The sequence below is a fragment of the Peromyscus leucopus genome, chromosome 13, assembly GCF_004664715.2.
Source record: "Peromyscus leucopus breed LL Stock chromosome 13, UCI_PerLeu_2.1, whole genome shotgun sequence".
Taxonomy (NCBI): Eukaryota; Metazoa; Chordata; class Mammalia; order Rodentia; family Cricetidae; genus Peromyscus; species Peromyscus leucopus.
In genome coordinates this window covers 52,205,126-52,229,808 of record NC_051074.1, presented here as the reverse complement: position 1 = coordinate 52,229,808, position 24,683 = coordinate 52,205,126, and the positions used below count along the sequence as shown (strand labels likewise).

Below are 24,683 nucleotides of genomic sequence, written 5' to 3'. Positions count from 1 at the left end.
GTTTACATCATTGTGTATGTTCTCCTTGCCCCTACATGAGACAGCTAGCTCTCTTGCAACTATCCCAGGTGATGATTATTTAGTTAGAACATGTATGAACATGTGTAGTTACTGTTTTTCATTTCTCACAATAATTTGGGTACATATTTTCTTGAGTTTATGGACAAGACATTTCTGTTGAATCAAAACATGCTATAAGAGGAAACTGTATGTACATGGAGAGGTAGAGATAGTTCTTTTGGTTTTTTGAGACAAGGTTTCTCTGTGATAGTTAGCTTTTTACAACAGGCATTGCTTTAGTGAAATACTTGCCATTGGGAAAGCAAATTATTATCCGAGACTTACGTGTTGAAGCGGCTCTTGTGATGATCACCAGCACAGCTGCTGCAGCCATCGTGTTAGTGGAGGTGACTCCCCTGCAACTTAGTTTTCTCACACATACATGACCTTAACAAGAGCAAGGGACTGGCTATTATGTAAGACAAATTGCTAATGATCTTATTAAAAAACCCAGAGCCAGGTATCGGGGTAAAACTGAGAGAGCAGAAAGAAGCCAGTCACATTCTTACTGCTTGGAAATCCTCAGCTCAAAAGAGCTACTTCCTGTATACCCACGCCTCTATGCCTTTCTGTTCTGCATTTCACTTCCTCTCTCTCCACCCAGCTACATCACTTCCTGTCTGTCTGTACAGCCCTCTAGACCTCTCTGGTTAGTGCTGGGATTCAAGGTGTGTGTCACCACACCTGGCTCTCTTCCCCAGTGTGGCCTTGAACTCACAGAGATCCAGATGGATCTCTGCCTCCCGGATACTAGTATTAAAGGCATGTGCTACCACTGCCTGACTTCTGTGTGTAATACAGTGGCTGGCTTTTTCCTCTGATCCTCAGAAAAGCTTTACTAGGGCGCACTATATTTTGGGGACACTGTATCACCACACCGTTATGTAGACTAGAGTGATGACATATAACCGTACATGTTTCTTTGTGCCTGTTTGTATGTGTGCTTTCCTTCTCTCTTTCCGTTTAGTAGTAAACGTCTCCCTTCTGCCGTCCTCCCGCCCATTCACCTGTCTCATGTGTTCCCTGTGATGTCATTCTCGCTCTGGCTGAGTCCCTTCGGTTTGCTTATGGAGGGTTGACTTACTTGTGATTCTGAAGAAACCCTAGTTTTCATCACACCATGTTCAAGGGATTTGGGAGATAAAAGGCAGCTCAGTTCTTGGGGCCAACAAGCATTAGGGGAAATTTGCCATGAAGTTGCAGTTTGAAGCTGAGTATTGGCACATGCTCACTGTGTTTTCAGAGTTGGTGCTGAATCCTGTGTTGTTGTTTTCTTTATTCTAGTCGTCTTAATTCTCGTATTGTCATCCAGTGCTTTGGTTTGCTTCTGCTTTTAAGATCTCAGAGGTAGTAGTCACTGATACAACAGTGTGTTACAGTAAATGTCTTTACACAGCTCACTGCTCGGGTCGCTTTGACGCTTCTCAGACTCTTGGTTCTAGTTCCTTCTTTCTGTGATATTTTCCTTAAAAAATAATTCTGTCAGAGATTGTCTTTGGTTGTTAAGCATCTCTGTCTGATTATCAGTGTTTCTTCCTTTGGATGTGGGTGTACATGTACCACAACAGACATGTGGAGTTGGAGAACAACTTTAGGGAGTCATTTTTCTGCTTTCAGCATGTGGGCCCTGCCTGGGGTTGAACAGGTTGCCAGGCTTAGAGACAGTTGCTCTGCTTGCTGAGCATCTTGCTGGCCCAGGGCAGCACAGTTAAAACTGTTTGCTTATTCCATGAAGTTATCTCAGTATCATCAGCCCCTGCCCTCTGCTGTTGCCCACGGAACTGCTCCTCCTTTTCCTCTTGTGTGCCTTTAAGGGTGTTAGTTTCTTAGTCTGCAGGAGTGTATAGTTCCACCGTGGTGTGTGTGTCTAGACCCTGCTTCAGTTTGATTCCGAAGATGATGTCTTTCCTCAGTTCTGGAAAACAGTCGTTATCCTTTTGAACATTGTCTTTCTTACTGATTTCTCTCTTGAATGTACATCTCATGCACATTGTAATAACTGTCTCATTGGCTTCCCTCCTCCACTTCTTAAGTTCCATTTGTGTTTTTCTTTCATGTTTGTGTTATCTGATTGAGTAATTTCTTTTACATCTCTCAGTTCACTAATTCATTCTGTTAATCCTTCCCCCTTGTTTTGATTTTTGGTGTTTGTTTTCAGACAGGAGCTTACTATATAGTCTCTGCTGGCCTAGAACTTGGTGCGTTGCAGTCCAGTCTGGCCTTAAACTCCTGCCTTAGCCCACCAGGTGCTGGGATTAAAGGCTTGTGCCATCACTTCTAGCCCACGAATTCTTTTTTTTTTTTTTTTTTTTTTTCAACAGTTCTTTTACTTGGCCTTCTGGATCATTGTACTGTCTCACAGAGATGTCTCTTCCATCTATTCGCCCACCCCTGAATTCTTTTAAACTTCATTTACTGTATATGTCGGGTTTTATTTTTACTTTTGTTTTTACTTATGTAGTCAGAACAGGATCAAACCCAGGGCCTCATACATGCTAGGGATGTGCTTTATTTACTACTGAACTATGTGTCCAACACAGAAGTCCTTTTAAAATTATTTATTACTGTTATATATACAGAGTATGATAGGTGTGCATAGACACACACACGTCACAACTTTTGTGTGTGTAGAGATCCAAAGACAGCTTTGTGGAGTTGATTCTTTTCTTCCATCTGTATGTGGTTTCTGGGAACTGACTCAGGTCAGCAGGCTTTATTGGCAAGTGCCTTTAGCGATTAAGCCATTTCACTGTTAGGTAGCTGTGTGCTCATCCCTCTCCAGTTGAGGACTTTCGCGCTGTGCTCTGTGAGGTCTCGTTCACACTTGCCTTCTTAGAGTTAGACTTAGTGTGTGTAGAGCTAGCTGTTAAAGAGAAATACTAGACTGAGGGTGAAGGTTCTGAACTCACAGCATTTACTTATTTCAGAACACACCGTGTAAGTGGAATTACAGTGTATAGCCATTTGGAATCAACTGTGAGTTGTGTTATCAATACCTTGTTCGATAAAGTGTAACATTTAGTTTCTTCTTTTCCTCCTGAACTTTTTTTTTTAATAAACACTTTTGCTTTATACCTAGGTGACAAAACACGGCCTCCTTCCTCAAGCCCCTCCAGCATTATCCGGCGCACTTCCTCCCTGGATACACTTGCAGCTCCATACCTTGCTGGGCACTGGCCCCGAGACAGTCGTGGGCAAGCAGCACCCTGTATGAGGGACAAAGCCACACAGGTAGGCCTCTCTTCCCTGCTCTGCTTGGGAGCATTGAGTGCACGTCAGAATCTCCTCAGGAGCGTTTCCTGGCCTCCCTTCCAGATACTCTGCTGAACTATGTGGAATGTACATTTCACAAAGTTCTCAAAAGTAATTCCTGTACAGATGGACAATTGTGGGTGTACTTTCCCCCACTTACTGCTTAGAAGTTGGAATTTGGACTTGAAAATTTCTAATAGTAGGATTTCTCTGCATGCCATTTAACATTTTTGTGTCAGAAAAAACCTCCATGTATTGGTAAACCAGACTATATTGCAGATACTCTTTTTTAAGGTGTGTGTCTGAGTCTCTGTGTCTGCACGCTCATGCCAGAGCGTGCGTATGGAGTCAGTTCCCTTTCCGTCTTCCTGTGACCTCTGGGGAGGAAACACAGGTCATCAGCAGTGATCCTTCATAAGCCCCTTCACTGGCCCCATTGCCAATCGACCCCATGAGTGTAAACATCTCAAAAATGGAAGTCTGAAAAGCCAAGTTTCCTGCTTTTACATTTATAAAACTGGTTAATTAAAGGAATCTTAGAAAGTCATTCCTATAATGATTCATAAATTTATAGCTAAAGAATTGAAGTCCAGTATTGTACGGGCATTTTATGATTGCATGCTAGTTTGGAGTTTCTTTTTATAATATTACCACATGGCAATTAATCAAACATTTGTATAATCCTGTTTCATTGTTTTTCATACTTAGTAGACAGTGAATCCTGGGAAGGTAAAGCTGTGTCTGGCTTACGGTTTCTGTTTTCTCGGGCACACCTGGCATAGTAAAGTGCTTAAGGAGCCTTTGCAAAGCCGTGGGTCAGCAGCACAGCACTGCATTCTCGTTAATGGAGGATAAAAAAGACTGTAAAGACTTTGACCATTGTTGGGAATCAGCCAGTTGGTGTCTCCATTTTGGATTTCAAATTCACACTATTAGTAGCTGATAATAATCCATCCTAGCATTTTTGGAGAGAATATCTTTGTTCAAAGGCAAGCACACACAGTTTGGGGTGGTTTAGAATTTTCATGTGGGTATCTAGGATCCCAGGTATTCCTGTGGACTTGTGTTTTCTGGTAGGATACTCTTGAAGCCGAGTTCTTCCATTAGGGCAGATGATTGGGGTTTGGGGTTGATTGTTCTGAGGTTTCTACTCCAGGGGCAACCAAAGGAAAGAAATGAAATGATTCTGTTCCTCAGAAAGCAGTGTCCTTTTTTTTTTTTTTTTTTTTTTAACGTTTTATAAAATCTTTATTGACAAGTGATTTACATAGTATACAATTTACCTGCTTGCACAATTTGATAGACTTTAGTCCAGCATCCTCATAGGCCCATGACACCATCACCACTTTCTATTTAGAACATCGCTGTCTTCAATTTCATACACACATAGAATGTATGGTGATTACATTCCACCTGATTTTTTTAAATGAACATAGTATTTGCAGTTGTAACCATTTTTAAGTTCACAATTCAGTGGCATGAATTACATTCAAGATATTAATTACATTCATGATATTCATTAATTACACATGATATTAATTACATTTGTGGTATTCATTGATTACATCCACAGTATTCATTCCAATAACTATTTTTATGAGAAAGCAGTGTCTTTTCTGAAATAGTTAAAAGGCTTCCATAGAACACTATTTAAAATCTGTAACTGCTATACTTGGAGCAAAACAGTGAGAAAAATCAGCACAGTTTCCACTCGGTTTTTCTATGTAGTAACATGTCACTTGTGTTTGTTTGGGTTTCCTTCAACCTCTCTATCTCAGGGTCCATGGGCTCAGGTCTCCTGAAGTATTAGTAAGAATACACTGTGCTGTAAGCCTTTGTGAACTTGCTCTGTACATGCAGTTCAGGAAGCCTTTTCAGTTGCCACTGGGGCTTTGATTAACCTGTAAATCTCATATCTCGGTGCCTATAAATTGGAAATATTAAGGGTACAAACAAGCAAGTATGTATCTCTCAACATGGTCAGTCTTGATTGTAAAATCTCTAAGAATAGTACAATGATAGTTGAATACCTCACTTTTTTTTACAGATGCCCCTTTTGTTATAGAGGCCCTAATAGGGGAACTAATAAAAATTCATTATATTCCTTATTGGCAGGTACTTCAAGTTAACTATTAGATCAACTGTGTAGAACATTAGTAAAAATTTATGCTGCTTTAAAATTATAATAACAACAACTTTTAAAGGGGCTGTAGAGGACTCAGTAAAGTGTCACGTAAGCTTAAGAACCTAAATTCCTATTCCCCAGAGCCCATGAGCACAGCTCAGTCTAGTATACCAGCGGACACCTGTAATCTCAGTAAAGATGGGGAGGCAGAGTCATGAGGGTTCTTAGAGCTTGCTGACCATCCTGTCTACCTGGATCAGCTCCAGGCTCAGTGAGAGACCCGGTCTCAGAGAGTAAGGGGAGTGGCAGCAGCAAGCCGCACAGTGGCCCGAGATGACCGACAGGACTAGGAGGAGGAGGAGCTGCTGAAACATGGCCTGAAGGTGGCCGTCCCAGCTGCACATGGCTCTCCAAGATCCACGTGGTCCACACATCTGTCTCCCATGTCCTCCTTGTTGTTGGCCAGACTCAGGAAACCTCAAGAAATGGTACAAGGACAAGACGTACAAGCTCCTGGACCTGTGGCCCAAGAAGATGAGACCCACGTGCCACCAGCTACCCAACACAAAGAGAGGCTGTCAACCAACAGGCAGCAGCGTAGGAAGGGGCTGAATATGCTTCCCAAGGGCGGCAGTCAGGTCCCGAGGGGTCTGCAGCCGTCGGCACAGACTGGCACAGAACAGGGTCACCTGAAGCTGGCTTCTCGCCTCCACGTGCACACACGCATGCATGCACATCTCACACACACACACACACACACACACACACACACACACACACACACACGTCTCACAAAGAATTTTAAAATTACAGTAAACTACATAACCTATGAAATTTATTAGTTTTGACTATTTAACAAGATTTTGTTGAGACAAAAATTTTTTTGCACTTAAAAAAATGTAATTAGAAACTACATCCTATAGACAGGAGTTATTTAAAGAAGTTTCATTCCATTGGCTGGGACAGAATAGACAGTATTGAAAACTATGAAGTCTGGCCCTAGCCACTTTAGGAAGACTGTCTTGTACACGGAGTATTTTTGTGTGCCACAGCTGCAGGGTGACTTAAAAAGTGCCCGAGTTGCAGGTCCTGGGATTAGTTAAAAAGTTCCTCATTGGTCCCAGGAAGATGCTGGAGCATTGAAACAGGCCATGGCTCTTGCAGATAAGCAATGTTGAAACCATTGAGATAACTACATCCAAAAGTTATGGGGACAGGCTTGGGTGTATTGTAAGAAGATGCCAGTGTCCCCACCACTGTGGAAGATGTCATGTAGCTGAACAAAATAACACTAAACCTCTCAAGTCCTGGATGATAACAGCTGTGAGCCCAACCTTGTCTACAGTTTCCTGTGGGTTCTCCCTTTTGTGTGTTTGTCTCTGTTTGTGTGTTTTGTCTTAATGGAAGCCGTGTTCTCTAGCGTCCTTGGTTGAGTCTCATCTGAGACATCTCCCAGAAAAGAGACATCACCCGAGTCTTCATTGCCTCCACTGCTGACTATTCCAGAAGGTCTGTCAGCGCCTTTCTGTCCACTCATCTCCCGTGATCGCTAGCATTTGGAACACTTGTTCAGAATGCTTCCCTCCCTTATCTGTCCTGTAAATCATTGTATCAAAATTGTATTTGTCTGTGGGATCTGTAGTTGCTACAAGATCCCTGTCTGCACAGAGAGAAGTTCCATTGCTTAACATCACAGTGCAGATGGAAGAGGGGTCGCCGGTCCCAGAGAGTGTGACCTTTCCTTTTATTGTTGTCTGTAGGAGTCTTTTGCTTAAAGTCTAGCAACTTTAAGACCTCTTGAGTTTTTCCACAATCAAATGATTCTCCTGAAGATTCATCAGCGTATTCCTAGATCCTTGTGAATTGGAATGTATTCTTCAATGCTCAAGTCCGAAATCTTTGCCACAGTCAAAGTGCCTGCATGTTACCCCATTCTAGTCGGTGGAAAAATTCACGTTCAGTTTTGCTGTATTTTTGTCTTTCGTTGCTTCTTTATTAATTTGTACATAACTTCAAAGAGATGCTATAAAGGATGTTATTGAAGTTTTTCTTCCTAACTAGACAGTTGGAAACCAGTTCCTAGGAGACCAAACTGTTATGTCCCGGTCTTCAAAAATGAATTATTCTTGTTTTGTTTTTCAAGACAGGGTTTCTCAGTATGGCCTGGCTGACCTGGAACTCTCTCTGTAGACCAGAACTGTCCTCAAAACTCAGAGATTTACCTGCCTCTGCCTCTCCAATGCTGGAACTAAAGGCATGCACTACCACTCCCAGCTCAAAAATAAATTATATTCTTACTTACTGTCCTGAACCTTTTAAGTTTACAATAAAATTTCCTATAATGGTAGAGTGCAATGTCCAACATGAAATTTTTTGGCACCGTTAGGTAAAATGAATTTAACCATAATCTTCAGGGGAGGAACAGACAAAAGCTGCATCTTTAATCCATATTCTGAACTATGTTCAATCCCTTGCTGCAGCAGTTAATGATTTCTGTTTAGTTTGAGGTTGCTTGCACTCAACACTGTATCACGTCTGAGCTTCTCTGCCAGTCTCCTGACTTGAACTGGAATATCTAGTCTTGACACGTCACTGTTGTCTCCAATAAAAATTCACAGAAAGCTGAAAATTTGCTACTTCTCTATTTTGAAACTGGAACTGTAATTATTGATTAAACTTTTTCTGGTGAAAGAGCCGATACAGACAGGTGGTGATCACCGGGTACTGCACTCCATGCCAGCCCAACCTCCCTCTCCACATGTCCTGCCCCATGCCAGTTTAAAACTGACAAATATCTGTTTCTGGGCCGGCATGATGGCTCAGTGGGTAAGGTCTTTGCCACCAGAGCCCGATGGCTGGCTTGCATTCAGCCCCCCAGACCCGCATGGGGGAAGGAGAGAACCAGCTCCGACGAGTTGTCCTCTGACCTCCACACAGCTCTGTGACGCTCCCACACATACCCACACCCATCCACATACACTCTGTATAAATAAATGTAATGAAATTTAAAACACATCAGTTCCTGTAATTCATCTCTTTTCAAAAGAGAAATTAAGTTCATCAAGGATAAGTAACTTGTCTGAGATGTCACATACATTTTATAGCTGTTGTAGGATTTAGGCCTGGTGTTTAACATCAACACATATGTACTGAACTCTGAATTATGCTGCATAAGAGGAATGTATTTTAAGACTTAAAAGTTTTAATACTGAATTATCATTAATTTTTTGTTGTTGTTGTTTAGTGTGGATATTTTATGCCCTGTGGTTTCATATATAGGTAGGTCTTTGTGATGGATATTTTTGTTGTTGTTTTGAGGTTTTTTTTGTTGTTGTTATTTTGAGTCAGGATCTTACTGTGTATCCTTGGCTGGCCTAGAACTCCCTACGTAGATCGGGCTGTCCTCAAACTCATAGAATGCTCCTTTTGTGTGCTGGGATTAAAGGCCTGTGCCACTCTGCCTGGTGTTGCAGCTGTTTGGACAGTTGACAGAGCCTGTAGACCCTCCTGTGAGAAAGCAAACACAGCAGGGCTAGTTGGAGGCTCCCAGTGGGAGGTGGGGTTCAGAGTGGCATGGTGGTCACTGTCTGAACTGAATCTTGAGGTATTCAGTGTTTGAGGTCCGTTGTCAGCGTGGAGTCCTCTTAGCTGTAGGGAGCTAGGTCTGGGCAGATGACTGGCTAGGATCACAATTTTTTGATTTGGGAAAACCTTTCATTTTTATTTGTAGTGCAAATCCTAATTGGTCTTTTTTTTTTTTTTTTTTGGGTTTTTTTTTTTTTTTTTTTTTTTTTTTTTTTTTTTTTTTTTTTTTTTTGTGGTTTTTCGAGACAGGGTTTCTCTGTGTAGCTTTGCGCCTTTCCTGGAACTCGCTTTGTAGACCAGGCTGGCCTCGAACTCACAGGCCTGCCTCTGCCTCCCGAGTGCTGGGATTAAAGGCGTGTGCCACCACCTCCCGGCCCCGGCTAATTGGTCTTAATAATAAAAACCCAGAGCCAGATATCAGGGTAAATGCTGAGAGATCAGAGAGACAGTGGAGCCAGTCACAGCCACCTCTTACCTTGCCAGCTCCCATGTTCACTTTTTTTGTTTTGTTTTGTTTTGTTTTAATAGCCGAATAGGAGCCGAGCCTAAAATAAATATGGTTGTATCTTAGGGTTTCCATTGCTGTGAAGAGACACCATGACCACGGCAACTCTTACAGACGAAACAGTTAATTGGGGTGGTGACTTACAGTTTTAGAGGTTCAGTCCATTATCATCATGATGGGGAGCATGGCAGCATGCAGCAGATGTGATGCTGGAGTGGCCGAGAGTCCAATCTTGCAGGCAACAGGAAGTCGACTGAGACACTGGGTGGTATGCTGAGCATAGGGAACCACAAAGCCCGCACCACAGTGACACACTTCCTCCAACAGAGTCACCCCTCCTAACAGTGCCTCTCCCTGTGGAGGACATTTTTCTTTCAAGCCACACTTTGTATCATTCAGGTCTTTTACTTGAGAACAGTGCTGTAAGGAATAGTATAAATGCCTCATTTTGAGGATGTGCATTGGGGGACTGGAAGATAAGGAGCTCAGTGGGTGATGTGCTTGCTATGCAGATGTGAGGATCTGAATGTGAGTCCCAGAGCCAAAGCTGGTGGGGGCGCATGCCTCGATCCTAGCACTAGGGAGGCAGAGGCAGACAGATCTCTGAGTTTAGGCCAGCCTGGTCTACATAGCCAGTTCCAGGACAGCCAGAACTATACAGAGAAACCCTGTCTCGAAAAAGACAAGGAAACGGCCCGGCAGTGGTGGCGCACTCCTTTAACCCCAGCACTCCGGAGGCAGAGGCAGGCGGATCTCTGTGAGTTTGAGGCCAGCCTGGGCTACAGAGTGAGATCCAGGACAGCCAGTACAACACAGAGAAACCCTGTCTCGAAAAACCAAAAAGAAAAAAAAAAAAAAAAAAAAAAAAAGACAAGGAAACAAAAAAAGCTGGTAGTGGTGGCACATGCTTGTAATACCAGTAGCCAAGGAGGCGGAGACAGGCAGACCCCTGGTGCTTGCTGGCTAGCCAGTGTTGCCTGTCTGGTGAGTCTCAAGCCAGAAAGAGACTGTCTCAAAAATAAGATGAATGGCTCCCGAGGACTTTTTAGCTGAGATCGTCGGCTCTTGGTTCCACGCACATGTCCACCCTTCCATGTGAGGACATACAGATGCATACACATGCACAGAGGTGTACATTCGGCACATCCGCAGGGTAAATTACCAGAAAAGCTGAATTGTTAAGCAGTGTGTGACTTGTAACTGACACTAGCTGCCAAAGCTTTCTCAAAAGACTGTCCTAATTTATACCTTCACCAACAGTGTAGGAATATTTATGTTATCAACTTTTCACAGTCATATACGTTTAAACTTGATTTCTCTTATTTTTCATGAGGTTGATCATATTTTCTTGTGTCCAGAATTCACTTATATTTGTAGTTTCTGAAACTTAAGTTCCAAATTTGGTATAACCATCAAAAATCAATGGTTTTGAGGCTGTTCTTTACACATAATCTAAGCAAGAGTAAACAGTATCAGGTTGAGGTTATGGGCTTTGGAGTCAACTTTTTTCTGCTTCCTAGCCTTGAGGTACCTAGGTTGTACCTTATATAACCTCTCATTGTCATAGTTTCTTTATCTTCAAAATTTATAGAATGTTTAATAGTGCCTAGTAAAAGCACAGGAATCTTTTTTTTTTTTTTTCTCGAGACAGGTCTCTCTATGTAGTCCTGTCTGTTCTGGATCTCACTCTGTAGACCAGGCTGGCCTTGAACTCACAGAGATCTGCCTGCCTCTGCCCCCCGAGTGCTGGAATTAAAGGCGTGCGCTATGACACCCAGCCTAAGAACACAGGAGTACTAATTACTAATGACTACTGCCAGGCTTCTCTATACTCTGCTCTGTTAACGGTCTACTTACAGATTTGTAAAGATAAGAAAGAACTTACGGTAATGGAAATGAAAGAGAGGTTAAAGTATCTATTATAATTAACTAGTGCTGAGAGACTTTGGGTAGTTTGTGGTATTTGAAATATTCTGGAGAAGTGGCCCAGTCCTTAAGAGCTCTGTTCTTGCACCCACATGGTGACTCACAATCACCTATAGACACACAAGGTGCACATACACACATGCAGGCAAAACACTTATATACATAAAACAATAAAAGATTAAAATATGCTGTAATAATACTTCTAATTTTTATGTAGCATACATTATTTAATAGAAAAAAAGTCTGATGCAATATTGTTAAATACTTGTTAAAATAACTGTTTTTTTCCTCTACAATAGACCGAGAGTGCGTGGGCCGAAGAATATGCTGAAAAGAAGAAAGGGTCTCATAAGCGCTCAGCATCCTGGGGCAGCACAGAACAGCTTAAAGAGGTCAGCAAAGTGCTCTGTTGGCTAAGTTCCTTAAAAGTCATGGACTGCAAAGATTTGCCATTTCCCTGGCACAGGGAAGGTATTATGTGTGTATGCGTGTGTGTAGAGGGTGTGTGTGTGTCTGTGCATGAACATGTGGGGACCAGAGGTCCGTGTCAGGTGCCGGCTACTTTCACTCTCTACCTTATTGAGATAAGGTCTCTGACTGAACCTCTCACTGTTTTGGTTGTACTGAGTGGCCAGTGCACCCCATCTGTCTTTCTTAACACCTATTAATCCTATTGAATAGAGTAAAGACTGTCACCCAGCTTCTTTGGTCAATTTAAACAAGCTTTATTCTCTGTCCGACAGGGCTATCTCCCCAAAGCAGGGTTTGAAAATACAGCATTGAGCATAGGAAAAAGAGGGGCTTGGCCTAGGGGCTTTTCATGGGTTGGGGGATTTCCAGAGGAATTTCAGAATTATTTGCAGAACATATCTTATCAGGGTGTATTCAAGGTGTGAGTCAAACTGGATAGGTTAGGGAACGTGGCAAATTCCAGAGACAGGTGAGAGCATTTGGAATTTTGCAGCAAACTGCTGTGGATATCGCTCTGTATGCTGTGGATATCGCTCTGTATGCTGTGAATGTGTTGCTCTGATTTGGTTGATAAATAAAACACTGATTGGCCAGTAGCCAGGCAGGAAGTATAGTATAGGCGGGACAAAGACAGAGGAGAATGCTGGGAACAGGAAGGCTGAGTCAGGAGTCGCCAGCCAGACACAGAGGAAGCAAGATGTAAAAGTACCGGTAAGCCACAAGCCTCGTGCCCACTTATAGATGAATAGAAATGGGTTAATGTAAGTTATAAAAACTAGATAGCAAGAAGCCTGCCACAGCCATATAGTTTATAAGTAATGTAAGTCCCTGTGTGTTTACTTGGGTCTGAGCTGCTGCAGGAGCCGGGTGGACACAGGAAAACTCCAGCTACAGCAAAGAGAAATGAACTTGTTCTGACCTTATAACAAAATGGCTTCCATCCTTAAGTTGGAGTCAGGCTAGTCCTTCATTCCCCCTCGTCTTAGTATCCCTTTGAAATCCTTGATACGGAACAGTAATTTATATCTGGAGCTAATAATGCCAGCAGAGGGCAAGTATCTGAGCGTTTTCTATTTGGTGAGAGACAGAATTTGTATTGTGACTAGCTTTTCTCTAATTATGTCTGATTGGTTAGCATAGAAAGCATACATTTTTCTTAAAGCCATCTCTTTGTTTTATAAAGAGCAGGTTGAGTGTCTTATCATATTATAGAACTGTTTTAGCTAATGATCTACCTGTTGATAGATCTTGGTCTATTTGGTTTTAACAGGTGCCTTTCTGAAAATGAAGGAGCCGGGTTTGTCAATAGGTATATATATATTCATTCCCTGTTGGATTTAACATTCCAGCCTTTGTTGAGGATAAGGGGCAATGTATTCTCTTCTGCAGCTACTTCCTGCTGAAATTAGGGTGTCATTGTCAGGGCCCAGGGAGACCAGAATATTAGTCAAAGGCTGGGAGGGGATTCAGGCAATGAGATATTTATTTCATCAGCAGCATCTGGTGTGTTGACCCAGCAGAAGAGACAGGAAGCAGTCATGTTGGCTGGACTGGTTCCTATCAGTTTTCAGCAAGTCCAGGGCTTTCTGGTTCTGAAGGACCACTAGGGCTGGCCTGGTGTAAATCAGCTTTGGAGCAGTTTGCTCTCTGCAGCTGGCTTCTAGATGGTGTCTACCGGCCAGGTGGGACCCTGCGAGGCAGATGCAGACGAGGTCAGACATTAAAGTGAAGGACCGTAAAGGAAACTTTTCCATTGGAGCTTCCAGGCCCACAGTCCTGGTAGCTGGGAGAGGGGAGGAGTCCCAAGACCATCGGAGAGAGAGAGAGATTCCACCCTCAGGAAAAGGCCGGTGGGAAACTTAGGCTGTTGATTGACAGGTTTACTTCTCTGGAGTCCGTTTGAACTGTGAGGGATAGATCCAAGTCTTAAGGATCTCCCTGAAGCTCACATGAATTACTAGTTTGATATATTGTATTACCATTGTCTGCAGACTGTACTGAAATCCTCATTGTAGAAAAAGCAGCTAACAGGTGTCTGTAAAACAACTGGAGTAGACTCATGTTTTTGAGTCATAGAAACTCTGGATTAGGGTTAAAAAGCATGAACACTCCTTATTGTCTAGAGGGCTAGATATATATTGGACAGAGATGTTCTTAGCATCTTCAAGTCTATATTTAAGAGACTACCAAAGGAAATTTAAAATCTTGAGCTTGTGACTGATAATAGTAGTTGGTGCTTACCAACTTACCAGAACTCTGTTGAACAATGTTAACTCTGAACCTTTGAAATCTTAGTAAAATAATAGTACGGAGTAACTGGTATTTATATGCTAAATTATTTTCTTAGATTTTTGTAATTTATTTAAAAGTTTTTATATCCTCAGATCTTTATAACTTGTATTTATTTTAAAGGATATTTTCTTAGACTCTCAGAACTTAAAAAAACTTAAAATATTTTTAATTAGTTGCTTACCATGAGATATAAGTAGTTTACCATGAGATATAAGTAGTTGATTATTGAGAGCAGTCATTGAAAAGCAAGTTCCTTTAAATAGTAAAAGTTGTTGGGCAGTGGTGGCACACGCCTTTAATCGCAGCGCTCAGGATGCAGAGGCAGGAGGCCAGCCTGATCTACAGAGCGAGTTCCAGGAGAGCCAAGGCTACACAGAGAAACCCTGTCTTGATAAAACAAAACCAAAAATTATAGAGACTTACTGGCTACCTGGATGGTTACCCCCGTAGTCTCCAAGAGGAGTGTTGTTGGGGACACAGGTCAGTTTTTGGCTGTCATGCAGGACGGCGTTGCATTTTCAGTTGCTGCATAGGACAGCACGGCCCTTGCGGCTGTCGGTCCCTGCAGAGAAGGGACTGGGGACCAGGGACCCCACGTTGACTTCGGTGTATTAGGGCAGTCAGCCCAGCAGTGTCTGCAGTGTGCAGGGCCTGGGCACAGGCCAGGCACAGGGCAGTATATCCCAGTGGTAAGTGTCACCACAATCCAGGGCTTCGCCCACTGGCTTCTTTGGAGACCTTAGGGTCGCTGCTGGGAGCTGGCATCTCTGTCTGTCATAGGACGGCTTTTTGTTGTTGTTGTTGTTGTTAAATTAAACATTTTAAATGCTGCATTCAGTAGGTCTCTGAAAAGGTTTGAGGGCCGTCTTATTTTGTATACCTGATTTAAACAAACTGTTTATTTTTAGTTACGTCCTCTAGACTTAACCCTGAAAACATACATAGGAGGCTAAACAAATCTTATTCCTGTATATAAATTCCATTTGTACCTAGCATGACTACAAGCATGTTCTGAACATTTGATTATTTATTACTATTTTTTAAAAATCTTTTGTTTTTCGAGACAGGGTTTCTCCGTGTAACAGTTCTGGCTGTCATGGAACTCGCTCTGTAGCCCAGGCTGGCCTTGAACTGACAGATCCACTTGCCTCTGCCTCCTGAGTGCTGGGGGGATTAAAGGCGTGCGCCACCACCGCCCATCTCAAATTTGGTCATCTCTAAGGTGATTATCAACCCACGTTTTAATTTTTTTTCAACAGTCTATAACAAGTTAGTAGCTTTTATAAGATTGGGATTCACACTTAGTTTTAAATTGATTAGCATTCTTATTGTAACATTAGTTCTTAGAAACATTGAACTCGCAGGGGTTTTAGACAGGGTGTGCGGCAGGCCCGGTAGACAAATGGTAACCACTGGTACGTCATCTGTGTCCAGCAGTAAGAACAGTGCTCGGCTTTTACAGTTTGCCTCCAATAACCAGCACCTGCACGTCAGAGTACCTGGGCCTCCGTCCTCTCAGGTAGGCCTGTGGAGCCAACCCCAGGCTTGTTTGTGCACGTCACCAAAGGCAGCGTCTTTGCTCTAGAGCTCCCTGGGGACCAGCACTTCCGGAATCCTCCTTTCCCTCTGTTTTTATTTTTTGTCTTTTATCCATCATCTTCCTACTGTTGTGCTTTGGAGCCCTTTTTTAGCCATTTTCATCTAGAACCTTAGTTAAGAACCTGCTGCTGTGAGGACCTTGTAAGATTTTCATTGGCTCTTCAGGTGATGAAAATCACATTCATATTTGTAGATCTCTAAGGCTACCTAGAAATCATTTCATGTTACAATCTGACAATGTCTGGCAGCAGAAGTCCTTTTTTTGAGGGGAGGGGGCACTTAAAAATAACAAAGAAGAAGTACCCCACAGGGCAGAGGGAGAGGCTTGCTGGGCACAGTGACAGACTTCAGTTGCCTTGTGTGCTTTCCTTAAGACAGAAGGAAACTTTCTTAAGTTTTTGTGTTTATAGTTGGGGTCCTAACTCGTTAGCTTTTTTATCTTTCATGTATAGTGACATAGATTTTTGTCTATCTCTGTCCAAGGCCCTGGCCTTATCCTATCTCATGACATTAAACCTCTGCTGCTGCTTCTAAGACCCAACAGGGATGCTGGTCCTCTAGTGACTGTCAGGCCAGAGAGGCCAGCAGCCCTAACCAGGAGGTGGCCTGGGCTGACTCTTTTCCACGAGACAGTTTCTTTTATCTTTTACTTGGGTTTGCTTTGGCGGCATTTTGTCTTGACTTTCTTTTTTTCTTTTTTTCTTTTTTTTTTTTTTTTGGTTTTTCGAGACAGGGTTTCTCTGCGTAGCTTTGGGCCTTTCCTGGAACTCACTTGGTAGCCCAGGCTGGCCTCGAACTCACAGAGATCCGCCTGCCTCTGCCTCCCAAGTGCTGGGATTAAAGGCGTGTGCCACCACCTCCCTGCTGTCTTGACTTTCTTAAAATGATTTTTTAAGTTTTAGTTCTCTATTTAAGTGTAAACTAGAATTAGCAAAATTATTAGAATTTTTGCATATAGTAAATGACAGCATCTCTGGTTTGATAAATGCAGACAATGAATTTGAGGACGTTTAAAGATAAGCGCTTGGTTCAGTCTATGACATTTGAGATAAAGTTGACACCCAGAAGACCTATTACTCAGTTTCTTTTTAAGAGCAAGTAGTTATTGACCATTATCCAAGTTATACACCCATGTGTAGATTTTTAATTATCAACCCTTGTTAAATAAGTTTTAAGTTATTTGTTACACTTTATAAATCTTTAACGATACTCAGTAAATTTATAAATCTTGAGATACAGAAAGTTCATGTAATCGGTTCATAAATCTTGAGATGACGTTCATCTTTCAGCAGAAGTCTCAGGCAGTCAGTGAGGTCAGCGGTCCTTTTCTTTCTGGCTATTTTGATTTGCTCTCTTTCTTGTCCTAACACCAAGTGGCTCACCTGGCATAGGACAGACAGGAAACTTTTAAAAGAGAAGCAGGAGCCATAACCCAGTTCATAGCTAGCTTTTCATAAAGCAGACCAGCATAAAACAATATTTCCATATTATCATATCATATCTGAATCCCTGCTAAATTGAATTCAGTGACCAGGGGGAGGGGCCAGAGCAGCCCGAGAGCAGAGAAGAGGACCAGGGCACGTAGCCAAAGCCGCAGCAGCACTGCTCAGGCTCCCTGCCCACCCCCGTGGGGGTCATGTGGTTCTTATGCACAGCTGGGGTCTTGGAAGCAGGAGGCAGGGCGGGCGGTGGAGGAGGCTTCACTTCCGGGAGTCTGTGCAGGAAGTGCCAGCGGCCGGGCAGATGGTGGAGCCCGCCCCCGCTGCCTGCCCGTCCGTGTCCAGCTCCCTGCCCAGGCCGACTAGACCTTGCGTCTGACCGTGAAATATAGATACTTTAATAGGAAATGCGTGCTGTTGATCTGATGGCGCAAGGCTTGTGCTAAATAGGAGAGTCTGTGTGTACTTAGAAATATATAAGGACATCAGATTTATAAAACTAATGTGATTAAGAAACTGACGTTTTTCTGCAAATGATAGTGCTTTTGAGATTTAGTAACTCTGCATAGCCAACTTTTTCTTTTTATCTTTTTTCCCCCCCTTGTTTTTGTTTTTTTGAGACAGGATTTCTCTATGTAGCCCTGGCTGTCCTGGATCTCGCTCTGTAGCCCAGGCTGGCCTCAAACTCACAGAGGTCCGCCTGCCTCTGCCTCCAAAGTGCTGGGGTTAAAGGCGTGCGCCACCACTGTCTGGCTTCAGCATAACCAACTTGACTATAGATGGCTCTGTGTGGTGATTATTGTTTTCTGTGTCTGTAATTAATGGCATTGCATTTCACCCATACTAGGAGGAAATGAGAAAAATGCAGTCAAAGGATAATGATGAGATAGCCATTGAGTCTGTGTTTGTAGCCAGGCATGGCGGCACACGCGTGTAGTTCCAGCACTTGGGAGGTGGAAGCAGGAGGATCAAGACTTGAAGGCTGGCCTTAGTGCGGTGGTTTGAGGTGTCTCCCTTAACCTCAGGCCTTTGAATGCCTGGTCCCCAGTTGATGACACAGTTGCAGGGTAGGTTGAGGAGCTGTGGCCTGGCTAGAGAAAGTGTGTCACCGGGAACGGGCTTTGAGGCTTCAAGGTCATGTGCCATTCCCACTCTGCTCTCTGCTTCAAGCTTGTGATAAAAGATGGAAGCTCTCAGCTTCTTGTTTCAGTCACTGTGCTTGCTGTCCCGCCATGGAGCGTTATCCCTCTAGAACTAACTGCAAACCCAAGTAAACTCCTGTTTTGCCTTGGTCGTGGTAATTCATTACAGCAGTGCAGAAGCAGTCGGTACACTTGGCTGGTGAGATCCTGGCTGAGAAAACAGCAAACTGTATTCGATGCTTAAAGATTTTATCTTAAGTGTATTACGTGGCTTGACTTTGGCCAGAAACAATTTGATTAAAAATAAAGGTTTTCTGGGCTTAAGGTGAGAGACAGGGAGAAGATGAATATGGACGCAGGAGCAGGCTCCTCACATTTCATCAGAACATAAAGAGCAGAGAGAGAATAGAAAGTGGAGTAAGCCTATAAAAGCTCAAAGCCTGCCATAGTGATGCGCTTCCTCCAAGAAGGCTCACCTCCAAATGGTTCCATTACCTCCTCACACAGCACCACCAGCTCGGGACAAGTGTTCAAACGCATAAACTATGGAGGACGCTTCTCCTTGAGACTAGCACACTTGGCTTGGTTTGTAAATATCATTTAATTTTGTACTTGTAAAAATAGTGAAGCTCGTCAGGTGGTGTGGTGGTGGTGGTGGTGCATTCCTTTAATCCCAGCAGTTGGGGTGGAGGAAGGCAGATCTCATTGAGTTTGAGGCCAGCCTGGTCTGTAGGACAGGGCTAGGTCTATAGGATAGCCAGGGCTGTTAGAGAAATTCTATCTCAGAAAACAAAACAAAACAAAAATTTTTGAAGCTCAGTCCAGAAATCGAAATAAAAATTGATTAATGGTAAAGGCAATAAGAGAATAGGTTGTTTCTAAGCGCAGTTTAATGCTGCAAACTGGTTAGTGCTTAAGAAGCTTCAAGATTAAAGACCATGTCGAGTATACTTCTGTTTCTCCTTTAAAAGAAATCTATACATACATGTGTGAATATGTATATAAAAATATTGTTTAATTAGATTTTGTAATAGGGTTTAAAATTTCAAAGTATTACGGGTGAATTTTATTGGTTCTTATTAAGCAAAAATGTGTTTTTTTAGCGTGGAAAACACTGTGGTTCTTCCTGTTTTTCCTTTTTCAGATTGCAAAATTACGCCAGCAGTTGCAGAGAAGCAAGCACAGCAGCCGTCATCACCGAGATAAAGAGAGGCAGTCTCCGTTCCATGGCAACCATGCAGCCATCAACCAGAGCCAGGTCAGAAGAGAGACTGCTTTTCCTGTAGGTGCTCTCTGATGGTTCAGGGCAGAATGTCCAGAACCATGTTTGAAACAATGGTTTAAGTACTAAGTCACAGCTTTCCCATTTCCCAGATTTACAAGATGGTATTTCATCTAGGAGACATACCCAGTTACACATTTCTTAAAAAGTGTCTTTGTTTATTTACTTTGGGACTTTTTTCCTCCTCCAGATGGGGTCTCTTTACACAGCCCCAGCTGTCCTGGAACTCACTCTGTAGACCAGGCTGGCCTCAAACTCAGAGATCACTTGCCTCTTTCCTGAGTGCTGGGATTAAAGGTGTGCACCATGCTCAGCTCCAGTTACACATATTCATTTTTGTCCACTTTGGTGAAGCGGGATACAGACCTTTATCCTTTCCAAGTTTCAGTTACATCATCTGAAAATTGGGAGTAATAATTCCTGTCTCAGTTCTTTTGGGAGGGACAACTGTAGATGTAACCAATCGTCTTATTAAAATAAGAAACACAGAGCCAATGTAAAACAGAAAGCGAGAGTCAAGCTCAGAGCTAAATCTTACTCTGCAGTGCTCCTAGTTCCTGAGAAGAGTTCTTCCTGTTTGTCTGTCTTTAATGTCTTTCTGTTCTGCTTCTCATTGGTTGTAACCAACACATGACTGCCTCATCACTCCTGTATACCACCCCAAGTCTTAAGGCGTATGTCTCTAATACTGCTGTATCCCTGAACACAAAAATCTACTAGCTCTTCTACCGTCATGCTCTTGCTTGCTCTAATAGCTCTGACAGGGCAACTTTATTTATTAACATAAAATTAAAATCACATTTCAGTACAAATAAAATATCACAATAGACAACTAACTGGTTTGATCCCATGGAGGAGTAAGTGACTCACACGTAGAACTTTTCTCTGGATTTAGATGGCTAGATAGAGTTCTTGGTATGAAGAGAGCAGGTTATGTCACGTCCTGTGATTGAAAGTTGTGGGGATCCAGGAGCCTGCATTCGGTTTTCTGTCAGAACAGTGGGACAGTGATCCTGGAAGGTGGAAGGAAACTGGAAGGCTAGTTCTGTGACTCTCAGATCATACTTGAGACTCGATTAGCTGGTGGAAGCAAACTACCCTACCACCTGTTTGTAAGTCAAGTTTTATAAGATGTAGGCCATCTTGTTCTTTATGCATCATCTTTGGTTCCATTCTTAGTACAACAGTACCATTGAGTAGTTGTGGTAGAGAATGAGATTCCAGGACAGGAACCAAAACTACACAGAGAAACCATGTCTCCAAAAAGAAAACAAAAGAAAAGAAAACAAAAAAATTCCCTTTTTGAATTGATATTCTCATGATTGTTAATATGTGTAGGTTGAATGCAATAGAAAATATGAGTAAAGGAATAGTTTTTAAAATACATTTGAGTGTTGTAAGTTTGTAGCTTGGTTTTAGTTTCTAGTAGCTTTTCCCCAAGTATAAGATGATTGTGGGTGTGGCTAAAGAGAGTGTACTGCCCTTGCAGAGGAGCACCAACTCGTAACTCCAGCTCGAGGGAATCTAATTCTTCCTAGGCATCTGTATTCACATGCATGGACTTGTACACCAACACACACGACAAACGATTAAATATAAAATACATCCTAAAAAATAGAAATATGATTGGATACTTATGTTAAAACACACAGACAATTTTGTTTTTGAGAAATTGAAATGTTAACTGTCAACAAAGAGATGTAGAATTTAATATGTAATAAAATATAATATTAGCTAAGTTTTTGCTTGCCACATCAGGACAAATCTTTGTCAACAGTCCAACGTCAGACCAAACAAGTAAAACAGAGACTTATATTGCATACAAACTATATGCCGTGCAGGCTTTTTAACTGTTTTTATACTTAAATTATCCATTTCATAATCTATACTTCACGTGCTGTGCTTACCGCTTTCACATCTCTGTCATGCGGCAGCTGCAGTGTTCTCTGCTCAGCTTCTGCTTCCAGAATTTCCTGATTTTCTATTTCTCTTTTCATCATCTGACAGCATTTTTTCCATGGCATTTGGTTATTTTTCGCTCAGCAGATTTTTATGCTGAGAATTTGAACTGGATTTGAACTATATTGGATTTCTGAAGACTGACGATTTTTTTTTTTTTATTTTTTTTTTTTTTTTTTTTTTTTTAAAAAAAAAAAAAAGAAAGCCACCACAATAATAACTGTTAACATTGGAATATTAATGGAAAATTACCATCTTTACATTCAAAGGGCTGGAGACTCATGATTTTACAGATGAGTTTTCCATCCTCATCCTTTCTAATTCACCCATAATAACTGTTAATTTCTTTAAAAGTAAGGCCGCTTTGTATTCCCCGTCATATTTTCTTTCAAGGTCAATTTAGGGTTAGGATTGAATTTTATCAAATTAAATGATGCATTATAGGAGTTGATCAGGTTTTGAAATGATTTTTGAATACCATTTTATTAATGTGAAAAAATTTTAGCTGGGTGTACTGACAGAAGCCTGTAATCTCAGTATTTGGGGAGGCTGAGACACAGTTATGTAGCAAGAGTTTCTCCCAAAAACAAGCATAAATGTACCAGGCATAGTGATACACACCATTAATCGCAGCATTCTTGAGGCAGAGGCAAGAGGATCTCTGAGTTCAAGGTCAGTTTGGTCTACAGACTGAGTTCCAGGACAGCTAGTACTAAATTACATTTCTTTATTATTACTGGTTTTTTGGTTTTTTTCGAGACAGGGTTTCTCTGTGTAGCTTTAGAGCCTGTCCTGGAACTTGCTCTGTAGACCAGGCTGGCCTCGAATTCACAGAGATCCACCTGCCTCTGCCTCCTGAGTGCTGGGATTAAAGGTGTGCGCCACCACTGCCTGGCTAAATTAGACTTCTTTTCCTACTGTGATATTTTGATTGTATTCTGACAATAAATTTTGTTTTGAATCAGAGGGTAGAGCTAGCACTAGCTGACCAAAATTAACCAAAGATGTTTTGAAGGACTAAGGAAGTAGTAAGGTGGGCTTAGAGGAGATCTCCGCCCTTTTGGAGGAAGGAACGGAAGAGGTAGGAAGTCACCGGTGGCTGCTCCCCTGCTTCTCTGACCTTTCAGGTTCTCCCCCGATATCTGCTTCCTGATTTTTTTTTTTTTTTAATTGATAAAGGATAGTTTAGATAAACACATCACCTGGCGTCCAGTTCGGGGCATGAGAAAGCGTGAGATAACTGTTCACCCCTGGCTTTGCAGCCAGTGCAGACTCAGCCACAGCTGCCAGAGTCATCTGGCGTTTCTTCCCTTGCCCCACGCCCTTTGAGTGAGCCTGGGATTTTTCTGTTGAAGCCTCTCTACAACAGCGCCAGCTGCCACCCACACTCCACCGCCAGCCAGCTCTGCGCTCTCACTTCCCACCCATCACACATGCTTCTTCCACAGGTCCCTGCATCTGCTTTCCAGACCTCTGGCTCCTTGGCTCCTTTTCCCCATGGGTTGTGGGCTTCCCCTGGTCCCCTCCTCAGGCTGCTGCCACTAGGTCAGCCGCCTCCACACCCCTCGGACTTCTGTTGGTGCAGCCGCCACACCCTCTCAGCTCACAGCTCTGCGGGGGCAGCTGCCCTCAGCCAGGCTGTGCATCGTCTGTGTCCTCTGCCCAGCTGTGCTGGGAGCGGCACCAGCCCCACGCTTCACTGTCATCGTCAACACATCTGGGGAGACGACTGAGAATTCTTAAAGGAGGGGATTAGTTTTTAAAAAAAGAGAAAAGGAAGAGGTTCCCCCCCATGTTAGAAATGGGAAATATTATGATGCACAGAGTTAAGTCCCTGTATAGCTGCATAATGGATGGTTTGAAAATAGAACAATTAAGTGAAGAGGTAATTAACTTTGCCTGTATTGACATAATGTCAATTATCATTTTGGTAATTCTTGTTTTATTCCCTAAAAAAGTTGTTTGATAACAGAGCCAAATACAAAGCATTGACTGATAAGGTAAAATCCTTAGGAAGACATACTAATGGAACTAAGAAAAATACTCACCCAGAGACAGAGGAGTTTAGAGCAGAAGTTAGCACACCATCGCATTATGAAGCTGTAGAGGAGTGAGCAGCCCAAGGTTATTAAAAGACCAACCTTAATTTATCCAGTTACCATTCAAGAACGGCCTCCAGATGATAGACACCCCAAGGCTATTCAGAAGTTAACAGATATCCTATAGAAATGTTAGATTTGAAGGTATTTAAATAAGCAATAGTTCATATCATATGCATTTACTTTTTGTGAAATTTAAATTCAAGGGCCACTCGAAACAGAATTATTCCACGAGACTGGAAAGATTTAGTTACAGCAGCATTGGAAGCTGCTCTGTAACACGAATTGCTAAATGGTCTTATTAATAGAAATCACAGAGTCATATATTGGGGTGAAAGCTAAAAGATCAGAGGGATAGAACAAGCCAGCCACAAGTTCTTACCACTAGGAAATCCTCAGCCCCAGAGAGAGCTACTTCCTGTATACTCATGACTATATACTTTCTGTGCCTTTCTCTCTCCGCCCAACTACATCACTTCCTGTCTGTCTGTACAGACCTCCAGACCTCTGCTTACCTAGCGCTGGAAGTAAAAGTGTGTGCCACCATGCCTGGCTCTGTCCCCAGTGTTACCACTACCTGACCCCCTGTTTAATACGGTGGCTGGCTTTGTTCTCCGATCCCCAGGCAAGCTTTATTTGTTAGGGCACAACTAAAATATCACCACACTGCTCCTCAGTTACAGTGGAGAACATGGTGGATAGGGGGAGCTGGGGCCATCTAACAGCAAGGTAGGTTAGAGGTTATGAGATTTCCCAAGATCGGGTCCTTCATGGGGGCCATTGTGCTGATATGGAAAGACATGTTACATTTGATGATCACACCTTGGCCCTGTGCCATGCGGCAGCTTTGAATGCTCGAGACAAGATTGAAGAATCAGGAAAGAGTCCTTTACTAAAATTATACAAGATGCAAAAGAAGTCTTCACTGATTCTTTTTTTTTTAAACA

The 24,683-nt window shown here is 42.5% G+C and overlaps 1 protein-coding gene and 1 pseudogene across 1 annotated transcript in view; one reads left to right on the top strand and one right to left on the bottom strand.

The window, feature by feature from the left end:
* The window catches only part of Fam117b (family with sequence similarity 117 member B), an 81,080-nt gene that overhangs the window by 34,762 nt on the left and 21,635 nt on the right, over positions 1–24,683 (top strand). The window contains 3 exon segments of the mRNA XM_028860387.2: positions 3,140–3,291; positions 11,753–11,845; positions 19,541–19,654. Coding sequence (XP_028716220.1) covers positions 3,140–3,291; positions 11,753–11,845; positions 19,541–19,654 — 359 coding nt within the window.
* LOC114685743 lies at positions 6,348–9,512 on the bottom strand (annotated as a pseudogene).